This window comes from Panthera onca, chromosome A1 (genome assembly GCF_046562875.1).
Source record: "Panthera onca isolate mPanOnc1 chromosome A1, mPanOnc1 haplotype 2, whole genome shotgun sequence".
NCBI lineage: Eukaryota > Metazoa > Chordata > Mammalia > Carnivora > Felidae > Panthera > Panthera onca.
In genome coordinates, this window is record NC_138339.1 from 103,055,758 (window position 1) to 103,075,536 (window position 19,779).

General features: G+C 37.0%; 1 protein-coding gene across 6 annotated transcripts in view; it reads right to left on the minus strand.

Moving 5' to 3' along the window:
* BDP1 (BDP1 general transcription factor IIIB subunit) overlaps window positions 1-19,779 on the minus strand; it is an 89,356-nt gene that overhangs the window by 55,209 nt on the left and 14,368 nt on the right. For all 6 annotated transcript variants that reach the window (XM_078449151.2, XM_078449150.2, XM_060635588.3 and 3 more), the window contains 5 exons: window positions 13,838-13,892; window positions 10,957-11,100; window positions 7,922-8,206; window positions 7,428-7,575; window positions 1,970-2,128 (listed from right to left, as the gene is read on the minus strand). In XM_078449151.2, coding sequence (XP_078305277.2) covers window positions 1,970-2,128; window positions 7,428-7,575; window positions 7,922-8,206; window positions 10,957-11,100; window positions 13,838-13,892 — 791 coding nt within the window. The remainder of the gene's footprint in view (window positions 1-1,969; window positions 2,129-7,427; window positions 7,576-7,921; window positions 8,207-10,956; window positions 11,101-13,837; window positions 13,893-19,779) is intronic.

Consider the following 19,779-nt stretch of genomic DNA (forward strand, 5'->3'; position numbering starts at 1 on the left):
CAGGGTCCAAACTCGTCAACAGCGAGATCTTGACCTGAGCTGAAGTCAGATGCCCAACCAACTGACTCACCCAGGCACCACGTTAAAGTTTATTTATTTTATTGAGAGAGTAGGAGCACAAGCAGAAGAGGGGCAGAGAGAAGGAGAGAGAGAGAATCCCAAGCAGGCTCCACACTGTGAGCATGGAATCCAACAGGGGGCTCAAACTCACAAATGGTGAGATCATGACCTGAGCTGAAATCAAGGGGTGCTCCTCGTCCTTATGATTTTCTTAAAGCATTTTGTTTCTCTAGCTTACCTTAAATTGTAAGAATACAGTATACGATACATATAATGCACAAAATATGTGTGGTCAACCGTTTATGTTATCATGCTTCCAGGCAACGGTAGACTATCAGTAGTTAAGTTTTGGGGAGTCAAAGTTATACATGGATTTTCAACTGCTCAGGGGTCAGTGCCCCTAACCATTGTGGTGTTATTTGAAAAAACAACCCATATAGCCATCAGCTGGGCTCTGATAATATAAACTATAATTCATCTATACACCAAAACACTACACAGCCATTCAAAACTAATGAAGAGGGGACCTGGGTGGCTCAGTGAGTTAAGCATCTGATTCTTGATTTTGACTCAGGTCATGATCTCATGGTTTGTGGGATGGAGTCCCACATCAGGTTCTGCGCTGAGCATGGAGCCTGCTTAGGATTCTCTCTCTCCTCTCTCTCTGCTCCTCCCCTGCAAGCACTCTCCTTCTCTCTCTCAAAATAAATAAAAAACAGACATAGAAAGAATAGTTTGCCTATTTCAAAGACTAAATTTTTATTTAAAAAAAGTTTAATTCTCAGTGTGACTGTGCTTTACCGAAAATAAGAATTCATAAACTAAATAGCTTTTAAGCCTATGTGAAGGGTTAGAAGAACACAAAAAGGAAGTCTGAATTTTTAAGATACCTCTCTTCAAAAGGAGATTCTTTTGGTGCTTTTATTCCATTTTTAGTGAAGATATTAGTCACTATTTTCATACAAGGAAATATAATATCCTTAGAGGCATCAATATCAAAAATCTACTGCTTTGAAAATGACTCAAACCAAGTAAAAGTAGTATATCACAGCAAATGTTTAGCCTTTTCAAATTATTTTAGAATTTCATCATAAGTCACCACTTTGCATAAAGCTCCTCATAACTATACATCAGATATGAAAGACAATCTTTCTGGGGTGCCTGGCTGGCTTAGTAGGTTAAGCACCCGACTCCTGATTCCATTCGGATACTGATCTCACAGTCATGAGACTGAGGTCATTGACAGGCTCTGTGCTCTCTCTCTCTCTGTCCAAAGTAAATAAACCTTAAAACAAAACAAAACAAAGAGGGGTGCCTGGGTTGCTCAGTCATTTAAGTGTCCAACTCTTGATTTCAGCTGGGGTCATGATCTCAGAGTTCATGAAATCAAGCCCTGCATCAGGTTCTGTGCTAACAGAGCAGAGCCTGGCTGGGATTCTCTCTCTGCCCCTCACACGTTCATGCTCTCTTTCTCTAATTAAAGAAATAAACCAAAGAGTAGGGTTCCAAGTTAAGTTTAATTGGCTCAGTCATTTAAGTGTCCAACTTCTGCTCAGGTCATGATCTCAGTTTGTGAGTTTGAGCCCCACCTTGGGCTCACTGCTGTAAGCACAAAGCCAGGTTAGAATCCTCTATCTCCTTCTCTCTGCCCCTTCCTCACTCACTCTCTCTCTCTCAGAAATAAAAAACATCCAAAATAAAAAATAAATTAAAAAAAAAAGAGAATCTTTCTGTAATGAAACATAAAGTGATAAGCCTTGATGTCACACTTAGACCATGGTACAATTATATATTAAATGGTCTACAGTCCCTTTCTAATCCTTAAAGAAAACAACATTATAATTTCTTAAATAAGAACGCATGAAATTTTGAAACTAAATTTTAAAATCTTACCACGTAAAATACTTACAATGATTTATTTTTTAGGTCAACATTGCTTTCTTCTGTACAACTACTTTCAGCATTATTAACCTCACTTGGTGTGCTAATTTCAACTTCTGATAAAGGCAAATCTGAAGGGCTTGATTCTGAAGTCTCAGCTGCTAATGGCGTGGCATCTTGTTGACCACTAAGCAAAATGAAAACACATCAGGGGAAAAGAAATTTTTAGTAATACATGTCTTATAATAGCTACTTAAAAGATTTTTTTTAATACATAAATCCACTTTAGAAAATGATACTTCATAGTTTGGAACTATCAATATAAATATTTCGGCTTTTCTATGATCCTTCTTGTACCATGTTGTTAAAAACTCTACCTTCAGAGAAAGTAGTAACCGCAAATTAACAGGCCTGGGAAACCACTTGAGAAGTCACAAAATTAAAAAGTTTTAATTACATACATGGGGTTGACAAATCAAATCTGTATGTAAAATCATAGTAAAATTGAGGAATTTTCTCTCGTTAAAATTTTATACACTTAGGCTCTGCTTTGCATGGTATCCTGCTAACCAAAAGTTCTGTAATCCGAGGACATAGCTCCAATACGCATAAGTTGCAGTTAACACTGCATTATGCAAAGAGAGGACTACCGTATTATGAAATATTTCAAGTAACAACATAAATGATAGCCATGTACTAACCAGTTTGAACACATAAAGCATTTAGCCAGATATTTTTTCCCTCATTTTTTCTACTGGGTGTTTGTCTTTTCCCGACTGATCAGCAAAACCTCTTTATATATTCCTTTCTGGTTAGACATACATAAAACCTCCCCGACAGCAGCTTGCCTTTCACTTTCTTTATGAAACCTTTGTCAAAAAAAGTTAAGTTTACTGCAGTCAAATTTATCAATTTTACCTTTTAAAGTTTTGCTTTTTATATCTTAAGAAATCCTTGATATCACAAAGATATTTTCCGACACCTTCTTCTAAAAGTTTTAAAGATTTGTTTTATGTACCCTTTAATCTATCAGAAAGTTAGCAAAGGTGAAATAAGGATATTATCTTTTTTACACCCAAGCACCATCTAATGAATATAATATAGTTCATTCACTCTTCACCCACTAATTTCTTTTTTCCACCCACTTATTTCTAATGTTACCTCTTCCATGTACCAGATTACTAAATCTTTTTTCCCAAGCTCTACTACATTCAGTTCTGCTGAGTACATTTGTCCCTGTGCCAGTAACACACTGTTTTAATTATTCTAGCTTTATTATTTTTTTTGACATAATTTATTGTCAAGTTGGCTAACATACAGTGTATACAATGTGCTCTTGGTTTTGGGGATAGATTCCCGTGATTCATCAATTACATACAACACCCAGTGCTCATCCCAACAAGTGCCCTCCTCAATGCCCATCACCCATTTGCCTCTCTCCCTCACCTCTCCCCCATCCACCCTCAGTTTGTTCTGTGTATTTAAGAGTCTCTAATGGTTTGCCTCCCTCCCCCTCTGTTTGTAACTATTTTTTTCCCCTTCCCTTCCCCCATGGTCTTCTGTGAAGTTTCTCAAGTTCCACACGTGAGGGAAAACATGGAATCTGTCTTTTCTCTGACTGACTAATTTCACTTAGCATAATACCCTCCAGTTCCAGCCATAATATTGCAAATGGCAGGATTTCATTCTTTTTCATTGCCAAGTAGTATTCCATTGTATATATAAACCACATCTTCTTTATCCATTCATTAGGTGATAGACATTTGGCCTCTTTGCATAATTTGGCTATCGTTGAGAGCACTCTGATAAACATTAGGGTACAGGTGTCCCTATGGATCAGCACTCCTATATCCTTTGGATAAATTCGTAGTAGTACTATTGCTGGGTTGTAGGGTAGTTCTATTTTTAATTTTTTGAGGAACCTCCACACTGTTTTCCAGAAAGGCTGCATCAGTTTGCATTCTCACCAACAGTGCAAGAGGGTTCCCGTTTCTCCACACCCTCGCCAACATCTAGTGTTTCCTGAGTTGTTAATTTTAGCCACTCTGACTGGTGTGAGGTGGTATCTCAATGTGGTTTTGATTTGTATTTCCCTAATGATGAGTGATGTCGACAATCTTTTCATCAATCAGGAAAAAGTATCCAAATGTAAAAAGACACTCTCTTTAGCAAATGGTGGTGGGAGAACTGGACAGCAACATGCAGAAGAATGAAACTAGACCACTTTCTTAAACCATACAAAAAAATAAACTCAAAATGGATAAAAGAGCTAAAATGTGAGAGGAAACCATCAAAACCCTACAGGAGAAAATGGGCAACAACATCTTTGACCTCAGATGCAGCCATTTCTTGCTCAACATGTCTCCAAAGGCAAGGGAAATAAAGCAAAAATGAACTATTGGGACCTCATCAAGATAAAAAGTTTCTGCACTGCAAAGGAAACAATCAACAAAACTAAAAGGCAACCAACAGAATGGGAGAAGATATGTACAAATGACCTATCAGATAAAGGGTTAGTATCCAAAATGTATAAAGAACTTACCAAGCTTATCCGAAAAACAACCCAGTGAAGAAATGTATGGAAGACGTGAATAGATACTTTTCCAAAGAAGACATCCAGGTGGCCAACAGACACATGAAAAGATGCTCAACATCACTCATCATCAGGATAATTATTCTAGCTTTAAAGTATTAATATATTTCCTCTCCAGAACTGTTGTTTTTCAAATTGTCTTTACCACTCATGACCGTTCAATCTTGTGTATATAATAATTTTAGAATCAGCTCACTGTTTTACAAAACCAGTTAGGATCTTAACAGTCATTACAGGGTTGTTTGTCCTCTAAAAGGCATCAGTATTTTTTGTGTGTAGTTTATGAAATTAAGTTGTGTCTCAGAAACCATAATTTAGATGTCTGTCACCTAGAAAATTAAGGACCCAAGAGCCATGACTCAGCTTCAAACGAAGTATTAACCTTCCGAATCGTATGAACAAACTACCACAGACAGACAAGTGAAACAACATGAAACTAAATACCTTGAGCACAACAAAGGAAATCATCAACTAAGTCAAAAGACAACCTGTGGAATGGGAGAAAATATTTGCAAACCATTTATCTGTTAGTTTAATACCCAAAATATAAAAGGAATGCCTAGGAGTGCCTGGGTGGCTCAGTCAGTTGAGCATTTGACTCTTGATTTCCACTTGGGTCATGATCTCACCATCATGAGATATAGCCCCACATCAGGCTCCACACTGACAGCGTGGAGACTGCTTGGGATTCTCTCTCTCTCTCTCTCTCTCTCTCTCTCTCTCTCTCTCTGCTCCTCTCCAGCTTATGCGCGCACAAGAACACACACTCTCTCTCTCAAAATAAACAACATTAAAAAAAAACATTAAATCCCTATAATTCAAAGAAAATAACCTAGTTAAAAAATATGAAAATGGACTGAATAGAATTTTTTCAAAGCCATACAAAAGGCCAACAGGTATATGTAAATATCTTCAACATCACTAATCATGGAAATGCAAATCAAACCCACAATGAGGTATCACCTCAAATGTCTGAATAACCATTATCAAACACAAATAAAGAAAACACAAAATAACAAGTGTTGGTAAGGAAAACCAGTTTACAGAAAACTGGTATGTTTGTGTACTGCTGGCGGGAATGTAAAATAGCACAGCCACTATGAACAACAGTGTTAAGGCTCCTCAAAAAAATTAAACATACAGGGCCACCTGGCTAGCTCAGTCAGTAGAGCATGTGATTCTTGATCTCCTGGTTGTGAGTTTGAGCCCCACATTGGGGGTAAACACTATTTTAAAGAAAATAAAATCTTAAAAAAATTTTTTAAATAGAACTATCCTATGATTCAGCAATCCCTCTTCTGGGTATACATCTAGAAAAAATTAAAACAGAAGTTCAAAGAGATATCTGCATTGCCAAATTTATCATAGCACTATTTAAAATAGCAAAGAGGGGCGCGCCTGGGTGGTTCAGTTGGTTGAACGTCTGACTTCGGCTCAGGTCAGGATCTCGCAGTTTGTGAGTTCGAGCCCCACGTCGAGCTCTGTGCTGACAGCTCAGAGTCTGGAGCCTGTTTCGGATTCTGTGTCTCCCTCTCTCTGCCCCCTCCCCACTCATGCTCTGTCTCTGTCTCTCAAAAAGAATAAACATTAAAAAAAAATTTTTTTAATAAAAAATCATATCAAATCAAATAGCACAGAGGGGCTCCTGGGTGGCTCAGTGGGTTAAGTGTCCAACTCCTGATTTCCACTCAGGTCATGATCTCATGGTCATGAGACTGAGCCTTGTGTTAGGCTACACACTGAGGGTGGAGCCTGCTTAAGATTCTCTCCTCCCTCTGGCCCTCCCCTGTACATGTGCATGCTTTCTCTCTCTCAAAAAAACATAAACAAAAGCAATATAACTTATTAAGAAAATAATAAAATAGCCAAGAGATGGAGACAATCTAAATGGTCTTGGAGAGAGAAGTGAAACAGGAAAATGTGATATATACGTACAATGGAATATTATTTGGCCACAAAGAAAGAAGGAAATAGTGTCACATGCTGCAACACAGGTGAAACTTCGAAACATTATGCAAGGTGAAATATGCCCGTCGCAGAAAGACAAATACTGTATGATTCCACCTATATGATGTATCTAAAGAAACCAAACTCACAGAAACAGAAAGTAGAAGGATGGCAGCCAGGGACTGGGGTTAAAATGGAAGCAGAGTTGTTACTCAATTTATAGAATGTATCTGTCATACAAGATGAAAAGGTCTAGAAATCTTATATACAACACCTTGCTAATTAATAGTTTATAATACTCTACTACGCAATTTAAAAACTTGTTAGGACCAGGGCACCTGGGTGGCTTAGTCACTTAAGCGTCTGACTTTGACTCAGGTCATGATCTCACAGTTTGTGGGTTCCAGCCCCGTGTCAGGTTCTGTGCTGACAGCTCAGAGCCTGATTAATGCCTGCTTCGGATTCCCTGTCTCCCTCTCTGCCCCTCCCCCACTCACACTCTTTCTCTCTCAAAAATGAATGACACTAAAAAGAAATTATCAACTTGTTAGGACAGCACATCTCACATGCTTTTTACCATATTTTAAAAAAACAAACTCAGCAGGATATACATATTCAAACTGCTAAAAACCAAAAATAAAGAGAAAATCTTTATAAAAAATAAGCCCATGCAAACACTATCCGAAAGCCAGCTGTAGCAAAGTTAAGCTTCAGAACAAAGAGCAGTATCAGAATGATATCCACAAATGATAAAGGGTAATTTCACCAAGAAGATACAACAATCCTAGATATGTACGCACCTAATAAGAGAGCTTCGAAAGTCATGAAAACAAATAGAACTCAGAAGAACAATAGGCAAATTCATAATTACAGCTGGAAATGTCACACTCCCCATTCAGTAACTAACAGAAGATGTAGACAAAGTCAGTAAAGGTATAGAGAATACCTCGATAAAAGGATAGGATCAGTTCTTTTCTCAATTTTTTCACTGGAGGATAAATCCACAACGTCATCTATATTTTGTATGCAAGAAAGCTTCTGTTCCTTATTGCCTTCATCTTCATTCATCTCAGGCCTTAAAGACTGACTGTTATCTATGAATACAAAATGCATGTTATTCTAAAAAACGAAAACATCCACTTTTTAAAGCACACAGGAATTTACATAAAACAGTCTATTCCTACAAATCATTAATCCATTCCACAATTTCCAATATCCAAGGCAGAGATCTTAATTTTAGAACACTTATGAAAATTTAGTCAACTCACAACTGTATAAATTTTAACTGTGTTTTATAGATCAGCCCAAATTTCCTGGGCAGTTTGTAGAATTTAAGCGTTATTAACTGCTGCTACTCAGAAGTATTTAAATTACATACATCATGACAGTACATGTCTTCTCAAGTTATATAGGGACTATCAATACATGTAAGAAACTTACTTATGTATTTTTCTCCTTTAGAATGATCTAACTGAACAGTGGCATTTCCTGAAAGATTCTTTACTTCCTGTTTAGCAGTTTCATCCTGATTCTTTCTTCTTCTTTTCTTTTGATTTAGGTCTGTTTCTAATGCAATCTGTTCTGAATCCTGTTCTGATAAAGTCTGAGACTGTTGTTCTTCTTCACCCGTTTGAGCATCCTTTTGAGACTGTTCTGTATCTGAAATTTTGCTGCTCAGAGACTCATCTGGATCATCATTTCCTCCTTCACTGGCAACTTTTTTTGCTTTGAAAATAAAAGATACTGTTATAAACATATAAATAACCTACAGAAAAAATCTTAAAGATGAAGAAGATAAATACTCAGGGATATCTGGGCAAAACTTTGAAGACAACCTAAAATACCCAATTGGGACTAAAGAAGCTGTAACACGTTTATGGTATAAAAATCCACAGAACAAATAATAATGAGGTAGGCTTGTAAGTAGTAATGTAAAAGATTTCAAAAGGTATTTTTGTACAAAAAACTCACGTTGCAGAGAACATATAGATTATGATCTCATTTTTATTAAGCAAAAACAATTACATATCCTCTAAGACACACATATACTTCAATAGAAGTGTTTACTAACAGTTATCCCTAGAAAATCTGGACAATTTGATTTGAAGGCAGGGTAGGAAAGAGAATTCGCCATTTTCTGTATTATTTGTTTTTCAATGAACAACCCTTTCTAACAAATATTTTTAGGGGCATCTGGGTAGCTTGGTTGGGTAAGTATACAACTCTTGATTTCAGCTCAGGTCATGATCCCGGGTTGTGGGATCAAGCCCTGCTTCGGCCTCACCGCTGAACAGGGACCCTGCTTAAGATTCTCTCTCTCTCTCTCTCTCTCTCTCTCTCTCTCTCTCTCTCTCTCAAAAAAAAAAAAACAAAAAAAAAAATATTTTTAAACAATATTTTAAACAATTTTAAACAATTTTTAAAATACCCTTCTAATGAAGACATATTAATAGTCAATTGCATCAAAGGATAAAAATATGTAAAATTTAAAAAAAGAAATAAGAAATCACCATGGAGACATCAACCAAAAGCAAACTTCACAACAACTGTTGATCAAGACATCTCTAAAAATATCTAGTCTTAAAAACAAAAAAAACCCTAATCTTAAAAAATAATAAAATTAACATCATTTAATTTGTTAAAAAAAAAAAAAAGTCAAAACAAGAATTTACAACTGAGAACACTGGATTTCCTATCAGAATCATAATCAGCAATTTTTAAATTCTGAGACTTGTTATTAAAAAACTATAAAAAGTTCTCACATTAAATAAAACACGTGTTATTTATGATATGACCTATAACATAATAATCATGTTAATATATCTATTTTAATTTCCCAGGGCCATAAAAGTAAAAAAAACAAAACAAAAAAAAAAAAAAAAACAAAAAACAACACTAAAAAATGTAATAATTTTATAGTTACCAACACTTTTTTTTAATTTTTTTTAATGTTTTTTATTTATTTTTGAGACAGAGAGAGACAGAGCATGAACGGAGGAGGGGCAGAGAGAGAGGGAGACACAGAATCGGAAGCAGGCTCCAGGCTCTGAGCCATCAGCCCAGAGCCTGATGCAGGGCTCGAACTCACGGACCGCGAGATCGTGACCTGAGCCGAAGTCGGATGCTTAACCGACTGAGCCACCCAGGCGCCCCTTACCAACACTATTTTTAAAAAGATAGAGACATCATGCTCCAAGAAAAGAAATGCTGGACTGCTCTGTGCAGAAGACAATTAATGCAGCAGGCAGGCCTCACAGCCATCCTTGAAAGGCCTGATTAAAATGTTGACCCTTAGGCTGTGTCTGGAAACATAGGTTTGGGGAGAATTCACACCAGCCTGACAAAAGTGGCTCGGTGTGCCTAAAATGTCTGTACCAACAATATGATTTATGGTGAACAACTGCTTTCATTTTGGGAGTTCCAAATTCTGATATGTGCCAGGCAGAGGGTGTCTACATTGCTAGCCTCCAATAAAAACCTTGGACCCTCAGTTTCTAACAAGAAAGCTGGCAGACAACTTTTTATCTATCTCATCATAACTTGTTGCTACAGAAATGAAGCACTTCCTGTGGGACTCTAGGAGAGAGGACTCTTGTAAGCTTGTACCTGGATTTTCCTAGACTTTGAGCCATGTATCTTCTCCCTTTGCTAATTCTGTTCCATAGCCTTTCACTGTAAGAAATCTCAGCTGGTGTAAAACCATACACTGCATCTTTTGAGTCTCCTAGCAAATAATCCAACCTCGCATTAGTCTTGCAGACCCCCAAAGCAGGCTCTCACAGCCCTAGGTTTGAGTCCTACATCTGTCAATACTTAAACTGTGAGACCAGAGGGAGAGTTAACAAGATCTCCAGGGCTGTTTCCAAGTGACTAAAACATGTGGAAAGGGTCTGGGATGTGAACAACCTAACATATAAACTTCCCCATAGTTCCACGATTCTTTAAAGTACTTGATGTAACTAAACATTATCCTCCTAGATCAGAATTCAAATAGTCAAGAAAATATTTGCCTAAAAATAGAAATGCCTACATATATACAAGTTTCTACCTAGCACCAATCAACACTAACCCTCAGAAATAAACTGTGCTCAAACAATGCAATTCAGTCACAAGCAAAAGTATCAGAGTCCCATTTTTTAAACATTAGAACTTTGTGTCAGGTTTGTTTTACAAAGGAAAATGATAATAAGTAACCAAACATGACACCCCCAAATTCCAGTGCTCTTTTATTAGCTACAACAACACTCTAGAAGCAAGAAAGATGTCAAATAGCCCAGCCATGCAAATTATTAAATTTAAAAGGAAGTGCTATTTTAGGCCAGATAACTGGGAGACTGAAGAAAAATCAAGTCTCCCCAAACGGATGCCCTGATGATCTCAACTACCTGAACTACAGAGGAATGCTCAAAGACTCGAGGGACAATATTCCAAGTGTATCACTATTAAATAATAGAACATGCTTCCTTTTAAAATACCTTTTACATTTTTCCGTGGTTTAGAAGATTTCTTCTCCTTTGAACTCTGATTTTTAACAGATTTTTGTTTTCTTTTCTCTTCTTCAGCAAGAACTTTCTGAAGCAAATGAGCAAAAAAATCGAAGTCAAAAGGGCGCTTTTCCTCTGTTTAAAAAAAAGAGAGAAAAAGAACCCACAAGTTTATATTTTAAAAAAAGAAAAAGAACTTTCAAGTTAAGTACCATACATCAAAAGCAAATGGGCTTATTAGGAGAATGGATAACCAACTCTAGTCACTGTAGAAGAGACTCACAAAAGAAAACTGAGCAATAAATAGGAACAAGTTACATCAGTTTAAAAAACAAAAAACTATGTACTGATATAAGCAATATTATAGGTAAATCTCAAAATGTTGACTGAAAGAAGCCAGACATAAGAGAGCACATGCTGTATGATTCCATGAGTAAGAAGTTCTAGAACAAGCAAAACTAATCTATGGTGATTCAAATGAAAATAGCAGTTGCCCTGCATCAGGATAGCTGTGGAGACTGACTACAAAGGGACACAGGGGCCTTTCTGTTCGATGAAAACATTCCATACCTTGTTTTGGGTGGTGGTTGCACAAGTATACCCTATGTCAAAACTCAAACTATAAATTGCACTGTACGTACATTACAAATCAACTTTGAGAAAAGACCAGATGACTAACTCCTCAAAGCCTCTCTACCTCATGTCCTCTCTTCATCACAACCCTTTCACTATTTAATCTTCCAAATATCAGCAAACAGGGAAGCAAGTGAATATTGATCAGGACCATTCTCACTAAATACCCATCAATGTCATTACATCAGAAAGAGCCATGGGGGCACCTGGGTGGCTCAGTCGGTTAAGCGTCCGACTTCGGCTCAGGTCATGATCTCGCAGTTTGTGGGTTTGAGCCCCACATCGGGCTCTGTGCCGACAGCTCGGAGCCTGGAGCCTGGAGCCTGCTTTGGATTCTGTGTCTCCCTCTCTCTGCCCCTCCCCCACTTGTGTTCTGTCTCTATCAAAAATAAACATCAAAATAATAATAATAATACATTAAATTAAATTTTAAAAAACTAAAATGGGGTGCCTAAGTGGCTCAGTTGGTTAAGTGCCCAACTCTTGATTTCAGCTCAGGTCATGACCTCAAGGTTTATAAGTTCGAGCCCCACAATGGGCTCCACACTAACAGTGCAGAGCCTGCTGGGATTCTCTACTCCACCATCCTCCCCTGCCACCTCTCTTCACCTCTCCCCTGATCACGCTCTCTTTCAAAATAAAAAAATGAACTTAAAAAAAATTCTCAGAAAAATTGAAAATATAAGTTCTAAAAAAAATTGCAGTTTAATTTTTTGTAATTTTCCACTACAAAGCACCCAAATCAGCCAATAATAAAATTGTGTATTACAGGGGCACCTAGGTGGTGAGTCGGTTAAGCATCTGACTTCGGCTCAGGTCAGGATCTCTCAGTTTGTGGGTTCGAGCCCCGTGTCAGGCTCTGTCCTGACAGTGTGGAGCCTGCTTGGGATTCTGTGTCTCCCCCTCTCTCTCTCTGCTCCTCCCGACTTGCACTCTGCACCTCTCTCCCTCTCTCAAGAATAAACATTAAAAACTTTTTCAGTAAAATAAAATAATCTATTAAAATGGTCTTAACAATGGTTCCATACCCCATGAAGACTTTATGGATTTATGAATTCTCTTCTGATTATAATGCACTAAACATAATGAACAGTTTCATGACCACCTCTCCAAAATAGAGAGAAGTTTAAGACTAAAATACTCCAGATCTTCCAGGAGCTATTTTTGGAAGTGCTATCCCTAAAGACCCAATACAACGTTGTGAGTATACTCCACTCATCTCAGGGTCTCCTTGTAAGGTAAAACACACGTGCTATATGACATCAATCCCCTTTTTAGGTTTTTTCCTAAGATTAGCACTACAGCAAAAGGACAGTGAATACATTTATCATGAAACATTGATAATTATCTTCCAGACAAGGAATATAGGTTTATTTTTATTTTTTTTTTTAACTCTTGTTTATTTTTTTTTAGTAATCTCTACACTCAACGTGGGGCTTGATCCCAGTATCAAAAATTGCATGCTCTTCTGTTTGAGCTAGCTAGGTGCCTCTACAGGTACTATTTTAAACAATACATTTAATTTTGCTTTTTTTGTACAGATCCCTTGATATTCTTCTCTGGACTCAAAAAGAAAAAATGTTAACTGCAGTAAAGCAATTACTTAAAAGCTGAAAAATAGGTATCATCCCTTCAGGTATAAATTCAAATGCCACCTTTTCAGATAAAACTTCCCTGACTACCAATTCTACATATCCACTCTTCACTCTCTTTTTTCTTCTTAGAAACTAATCACTATCTGCAATTAACCATGACTACTGACTTTATCCTTTTCCACATCTAATTAGACTTAAGGCTCTAAAAGCAGACTTCTCATTTGCTCTGTTCACCATTATATCCTCAATGCCTAGAACATTAAACAGCTCTCAGATGTTTACTATTATTAACTGAATGAATGACTGGCTGCTGGAAGGAATCATCTATACTGTTAGTTCTTCCAGAAACAATTCCTTCTTGAATAGAGTTGACTCAGAACAAAAAAACACTTAGAAAAGGTGTCTTCAGTCCCTCTGTAACTTCTGGAACTCAGAACTCTGCTTACTTGCTTAATGTTTTACTAATCCCTTGTCTATAGATCTGTTATCAGCTGCCAGACCTGCACTGCTCAAGAGAAAAATGTCCAGTCTCATTCTTCTTATGACAATAAACAGAAAACACAAATCTAAAACACACCGGAACCAAACTGGTCCTTTTTTAAGATCTCCAAGTGATATGTCATAAAAGAGGTCTTAATACTTACGGAAGGCTTTGTCTATTCTCCATCCATTTGTTTTCTCTTCACGTTTAAATTTATTCTGTTAACAGAAGAAAACAAAAACCTATAGTAATTTTATCCTATTAAAAAAGTGAAGATTACAGTTAAAAAATAAGCATTAAAATAAAACTTCTGGGGTGCCTGGGTGGCTCAGTTGGTTGAGTGTCTGCCTCTTGATTTCGGCTCTGGTCATGATCCCAGGGTCATGGGCTCAAGTCCTGAGTCAGGCTTCACACGAAGCATGGAGCCTGCTTGGGATTCTCTGTCTGCCTGTCTCTCTCTCTCTCTCTCTCTCTCTCTCTGTCTCTCTTCCTCTGCCCCTCCCCCCTGCTTGTACACTCTCTCTCTCTAAAACAAAAATTAAAAAAATTCTTATAACAAATGATTCTCTTGTACATAACATCTTTGCCAACAGGCAAGCTACTTAAACCTTCAGCTTTTTAAAAAGAGATGATGATCTACACTGAGCTCCCTGAACCTCTTTATAATCAACAGCATAAATCAGCAATGGAAGCTAGAGTTACAGAGGATAGAAAAAAGTTAACTAGCTTGGTAACAAATCAAACTGTAGTCAATTAAGCTAACTAATATTAACTCTTTAAAAACTAATATATTCATATCAAGTTAAACATCTTATATTACTATTCTCATGTTTTTTATGGCACAGAAGAGAGACTGTGAGAAAACAAATTTTTGAGTCAGGCCAAGTTTATCTTTAGAATCTTCTTCATATTGGGGCACCTGGGTGGCTTAGTCGGTTAAGCATCCAACATTGGCTCAGGTCATGATCTCAGGGTTAGGGACTTCAAGCCCCGCATTGGGCTCTCTGCCATCAGCACAGGACCCATTTGGTTCTCTGTCCCCTTCTCTCTCTGCCCCTCCCTCGCTTACATGTGTGTGCACGCTCTCTCAAAATTAAACAAACGTTTAAAAAAAAAAAGAGAGAGACTTCTTTATATTAAGGCACATTTCTTCATGCTTTTCTGAGCAGCAGAGATCATCATTCCCTGTCGCACTCCAGATTACCTCCATTAAGATGGAGATGGTTAAAGTTTAAGGTTCAATCCATCCTAACTAAGGTCATTAGGAAGTGTGAGGGTATAAGCTTGTTTGTAAGATTATCTAATCATGCAATTACATCCTGGGAGAGGGCATAATCACCAATCTCTCCCTTTTATAGATCAGTCTAAAAGCTTTTATTGAAAATACAAAATTCAAACTTTTTATTGAGAAAAAATAGAGAAAATCACAAAACAAAGAAGTGCTTCATGGCCCCCTTCTTCCCTCTGAAAGAACCTAACCACTGACCTGACTTTATTTAAAGCTCTATCTTGCTTTCCTTACTGTTTATCATTCAAGGGCACACGCATCTTTAAACTCTTTAGGTGAGCCTTGCCCATATTTTAAAAACTTCATAGGCCTTCAACATCTTTTCATCTACAGCTTATCCTTTTTTTTCCAGTCTTTATTTTCTTCATAAAACTCATTCCCAAGTAAATAACACTTAAGTTTTCAAGGATCATTATCTTTCTCCCATAAAGATCCTATTATTCTTTAAACATCTCCTCAAAAGTTACCTCCATAAAAATGAGAGGCTATATAACCACTAAATTGAACATCCTAAGAGAAATGCCAATAAGCTTTAGGCATTATTCAATTCTAAAACAATACTATACCATATTTTACCTAATGAGGAACATAAATGAGAACAATTTAAAACATTTGTAAAGAATGTATTGATATTATTCCTTGAATTTATAGGCAGGAACTACTGCAAACTAAATTCCATGATTATAAAATAAATCCCATAATTTCCACCACTGACTCTGATGAAGTAACTGGTTACAGGCTTACTCAACACATCCAACCACACCAAAAATAACTTTACTACTGAACAAAATAAATCAATCAACTATTTGCAAACAATGGACAACAGCAAGAGTAAAACTACAACCTCACATTTCTGGATAGAATGGAAACATCTAAGATGTACCCATGATCACCATGGCTCTCTGGGCTAAATTCCCTAAACAATGAAGAGGAGATAAAGCCCAAAGAGAGCAGAGCTCTCAAGAGCTAGAGAATATTTAGGGGTTGTAGAGAGAAGACAGCTATATAAAAAGGAGTCTCACAAGCTTAGTGGAAGTATTCCATGGGTACTTGATCTATATCTGGGTTCCACATACCAATAGCCTAAGGCCTAGCAGAAAACAACTACTCCAGGAACGAGAAAAGAAAGATACTAGAAGTTACTTAACAGAGCAAGCTGACAGAATTCTAGCCCTCACAAAAGGAAAGACTTAGTTAATACCCAAACATTTACTTTAGACACCAGAAAAGCCACCGCTTCGAGATAAGGACCACAGTCTTAGAGCAGGCTTTCTCACTCAGGGCTCTAGCATGAGAATTAAATTCTAATGCCCTAAAGCACTCATGATATGTAATGAATTATACCATCTCTTCTGTGCATCTCGAATAGTACTAATATGATGGTCCTCAGAGAACTTAGAAAACTAATTCAAAGGATTTTCTATGGTTCAGATAAAAAACCTAGAAAAAGGATTAGCCTAGATTTGCCTTAATAAAGCCTAAAATCAAGCCTTGACAATAACAAGGAGAGTTGAGAGAATATTAACTGCCTTTTAGAACTTAATACTCTTTAAAGGAAAGAAACCAACAAACATAATCTAGACACTATCAAACATATCATCCACAATGTCCAGTACTCAGTTTAAAAAAAATCCATGGGGCGCCTAGGTAGTTCAGTTAAGCGTCCGACTTCAGCTTGGGTCATGATCTCGTGGTTTGTGAGTTCGAGCCCCACATCAGGCTCTATGCTGACAGCTTGGAGCCTGGAGCCTGCTTTGAATTCCGTATCTCCCTCTTTCTCTGCCCCTCCCCTACTCTCGCTCACACACATGCTCTCTCTCAAAAATAAACATTAAAAAAAAAAAATCTTTTAAAAAACCTCCACAAGGGACGCCTGGGAGGCTCAGCTACTTAAGCATCTGGTTCTTGGTTCTGGCCCAGGTCATGATCTCATGGTTCAGGAGTTCAAGCCCCATGTCAGGCTCTGTATATTCTCTCTCTCCCATTCTCTCTGCCCCTCCCGCTAACACACATGTGCTCTCTCCAAATAAACTTAAAAAAAAAACAAAAAAAAAAAAAACTCCGTAAGACATGAGAAGACAAGAAAATGTGATGCACAAAAAAATAGTCAACAGAAACAGATCTCAACATGATCTAAATGCTGAAATTAACAAACAAGAAAGTTAAAACATGTTATAAATATGTTCAATGATTTAAAGAAAAATACGGAATCAACAGGGAAATCTCAGAAGAAAGGAAACTAAGAAAAATAACCACGTGGAAATTAAAGAAATGAAAAATATGTAACATGAGAAATGAAACATTCACTGAATGGGCATATCTGCAGACCGAAGACAGCAGAAGACAGGGTGAACCTGTGAACACAGTAATGGAAACTAACCAAGTGATATAGAGAAAAAAAGATTAGGAAAAAAAAAGAACAGAGCTTTAACTTGAAGTATAATGTTATGCAAGCTAATAGACGTAAGTGGAGTTCCAGAGGAAAAGGACAAAGTAGAAAAAATATTGAAAAGAAACTATCCATATGAAAATCATAACCCTACTGCTGAACACCAGAGTTAAAAACTCTCAAAAATAGAGAAAAGCAATTTATCACATACAGGGGAATAAAAACAAAAAATATGACTGACTTATCATCAAAAACACTGGAGGCCAATGGGCAAGAGAATGACAATTTTAAAACACTGAAAGGAAAACCTATCAAACCACTTGCATATCCAACAAAAAAAAAAAACAAAAAAGTAAGGTGAAACAGACTTTCAGATAAATCAAAGCTGAGAGAATTTTTCAACAGTAAATCTCCTATCCAAACCTACACGAAGAAATGAAAAGCAATGAAAATGGTGGCTAAATATTAAGGCTAGTTTCTTTTTTCTACTTTTCTACTCAATTTCCTTTAAAGACAAGACAATGGGGGCTGACAGCTTAGAGCCTTGAGCCTGTTTTCGATTCTGTGTCTACCTCCCTCACTCCCCTCCCACCCGTCTCAAAAATAATAAACATTAAAAATAAAATAAATAAAGACAAAAGACTATAAGCTAAAATAAGTTTGATGTAAAATTGGATTACAGTATGCAAAAGTGAAATATATAATTACACAAAGGATGAAGGGTAGATGGAATATACTTGTAAGAGATTATTACATATGGAGTATGAAGTGTAAAGAGTAAAATGGTACAATAAAGAAAATAAGAAAGAATACTAAGATTTATCTGAATAACCCAAAAGAAGGCAGGAAATGAGGAATAAAAAACAGATGGGTAAGCAGAAAATAGTGAGGTGATAGACTTGAACCCAGTCATATCAGTTATTACATTAAAGGTAAATGAACTAAATTATTACATGGAAATGTACAACAGACATTTTTTTTTTTTTTTTTTTTTTAAATCAGGGTCAACGTAAGAATTCAATGACCATGAATTGCTCTCTCTCAGAAATACAACCTATAATAAAATTAAACTAAAAGGGTGTCAGACTGGATAAATTACTGCAGCTACTATAGAATACAGTATGGATGTTGCTCAAAAATATTAAAAAATAAAATTATCACATGATCTAGCAATTCTACTTCTGCATATTTACCTGAAGGAAACAAAATCACTATCCTGAAAAGATGTATGTATCCCCAAGTTCAGTGCAGCATTGTTCACTGCAGCCAAGACAATCTAAGTGTCCAGTGAGAAATGAATAAAGAAAATGTGGCACTGGCACAAAAACAGAGTAATGGAACAGAATAGAGAATCCAGAAATAAACCCACAAAGACAGTCTCTTCAGCAAATGGTGCTGGGAAAATTGGACAGCGATATGCAGAAAAATGAACCTGGACCACTTTCCACACCATACACAAAAATAAACTCAAAATGGATGAAAGACCTAAATGGAAGACAGGAAGCCACCAAAATCCTCGAGGAGAAAGCAGGCAAAAACCTCCTGACCTCAGCCATAGCAACTTCTTACTCAACACATCTCCAGAGGCAAGAGAAACAAAAGCAAAAATAAACTATTGGGACCCCATCAAAATAAAAAGCTTCTGCACAGCAAAGGAAACAATCAGCAAAACTAAAAGGCAACTGATGGAATGGGAGAAGATATTTGCAAACGACAAAGCAGATAAAGGGTCAGTATCCAAAATCTATAAAGAACTTATCAAACTCAACACCCAAAAAACAAATAGTCACGGGAAGAAATGGGCAAAAGACATGAATAGACATTTCTCCAATGAAGACACCCAGATAGCTAACCAACACATGCAAAAATGCTCCACATCACTCATCATCAGGGAAATACAAATCAAAACCACAATGAGATACCACCTCACACCTGTCAGAATAGCTAACATTAACAACTCACACAACAACAAATGTTGGAGAGGATGCGGAGAAAGAGGATCTCTTTTGCACTGCTGGCAGGAATGCAAATTGGTACAGCCACTCTGGATCACAGTATGGAGGGTCCTCAAAAAATTAAAAATAGAACTATACTACGACCCAGCAACTGCACTACTAGATATTTACCTAAGGGATACAGGTATGCTATTTCGAAGGGGCACATTCACCCCAATGTTTATAGCAGCGCTAGCAACAATAGCCAAAGTATGGAAAGAGCCCAAATGTCCAACAACGGATAAATGGATAAAGAAGATGTGGTATGTATACACACACACACACACACACACACACACACAACGGAGCATTACTCGGCAATCAAAACAAACGTAATCTTGCCATTTACAACTATGTGGATGGAACTGGAGGGTATTATGCTAAGCAAAATTAGTCAGAGAAAGACAAATACCATATGACTCCACTCACATGAG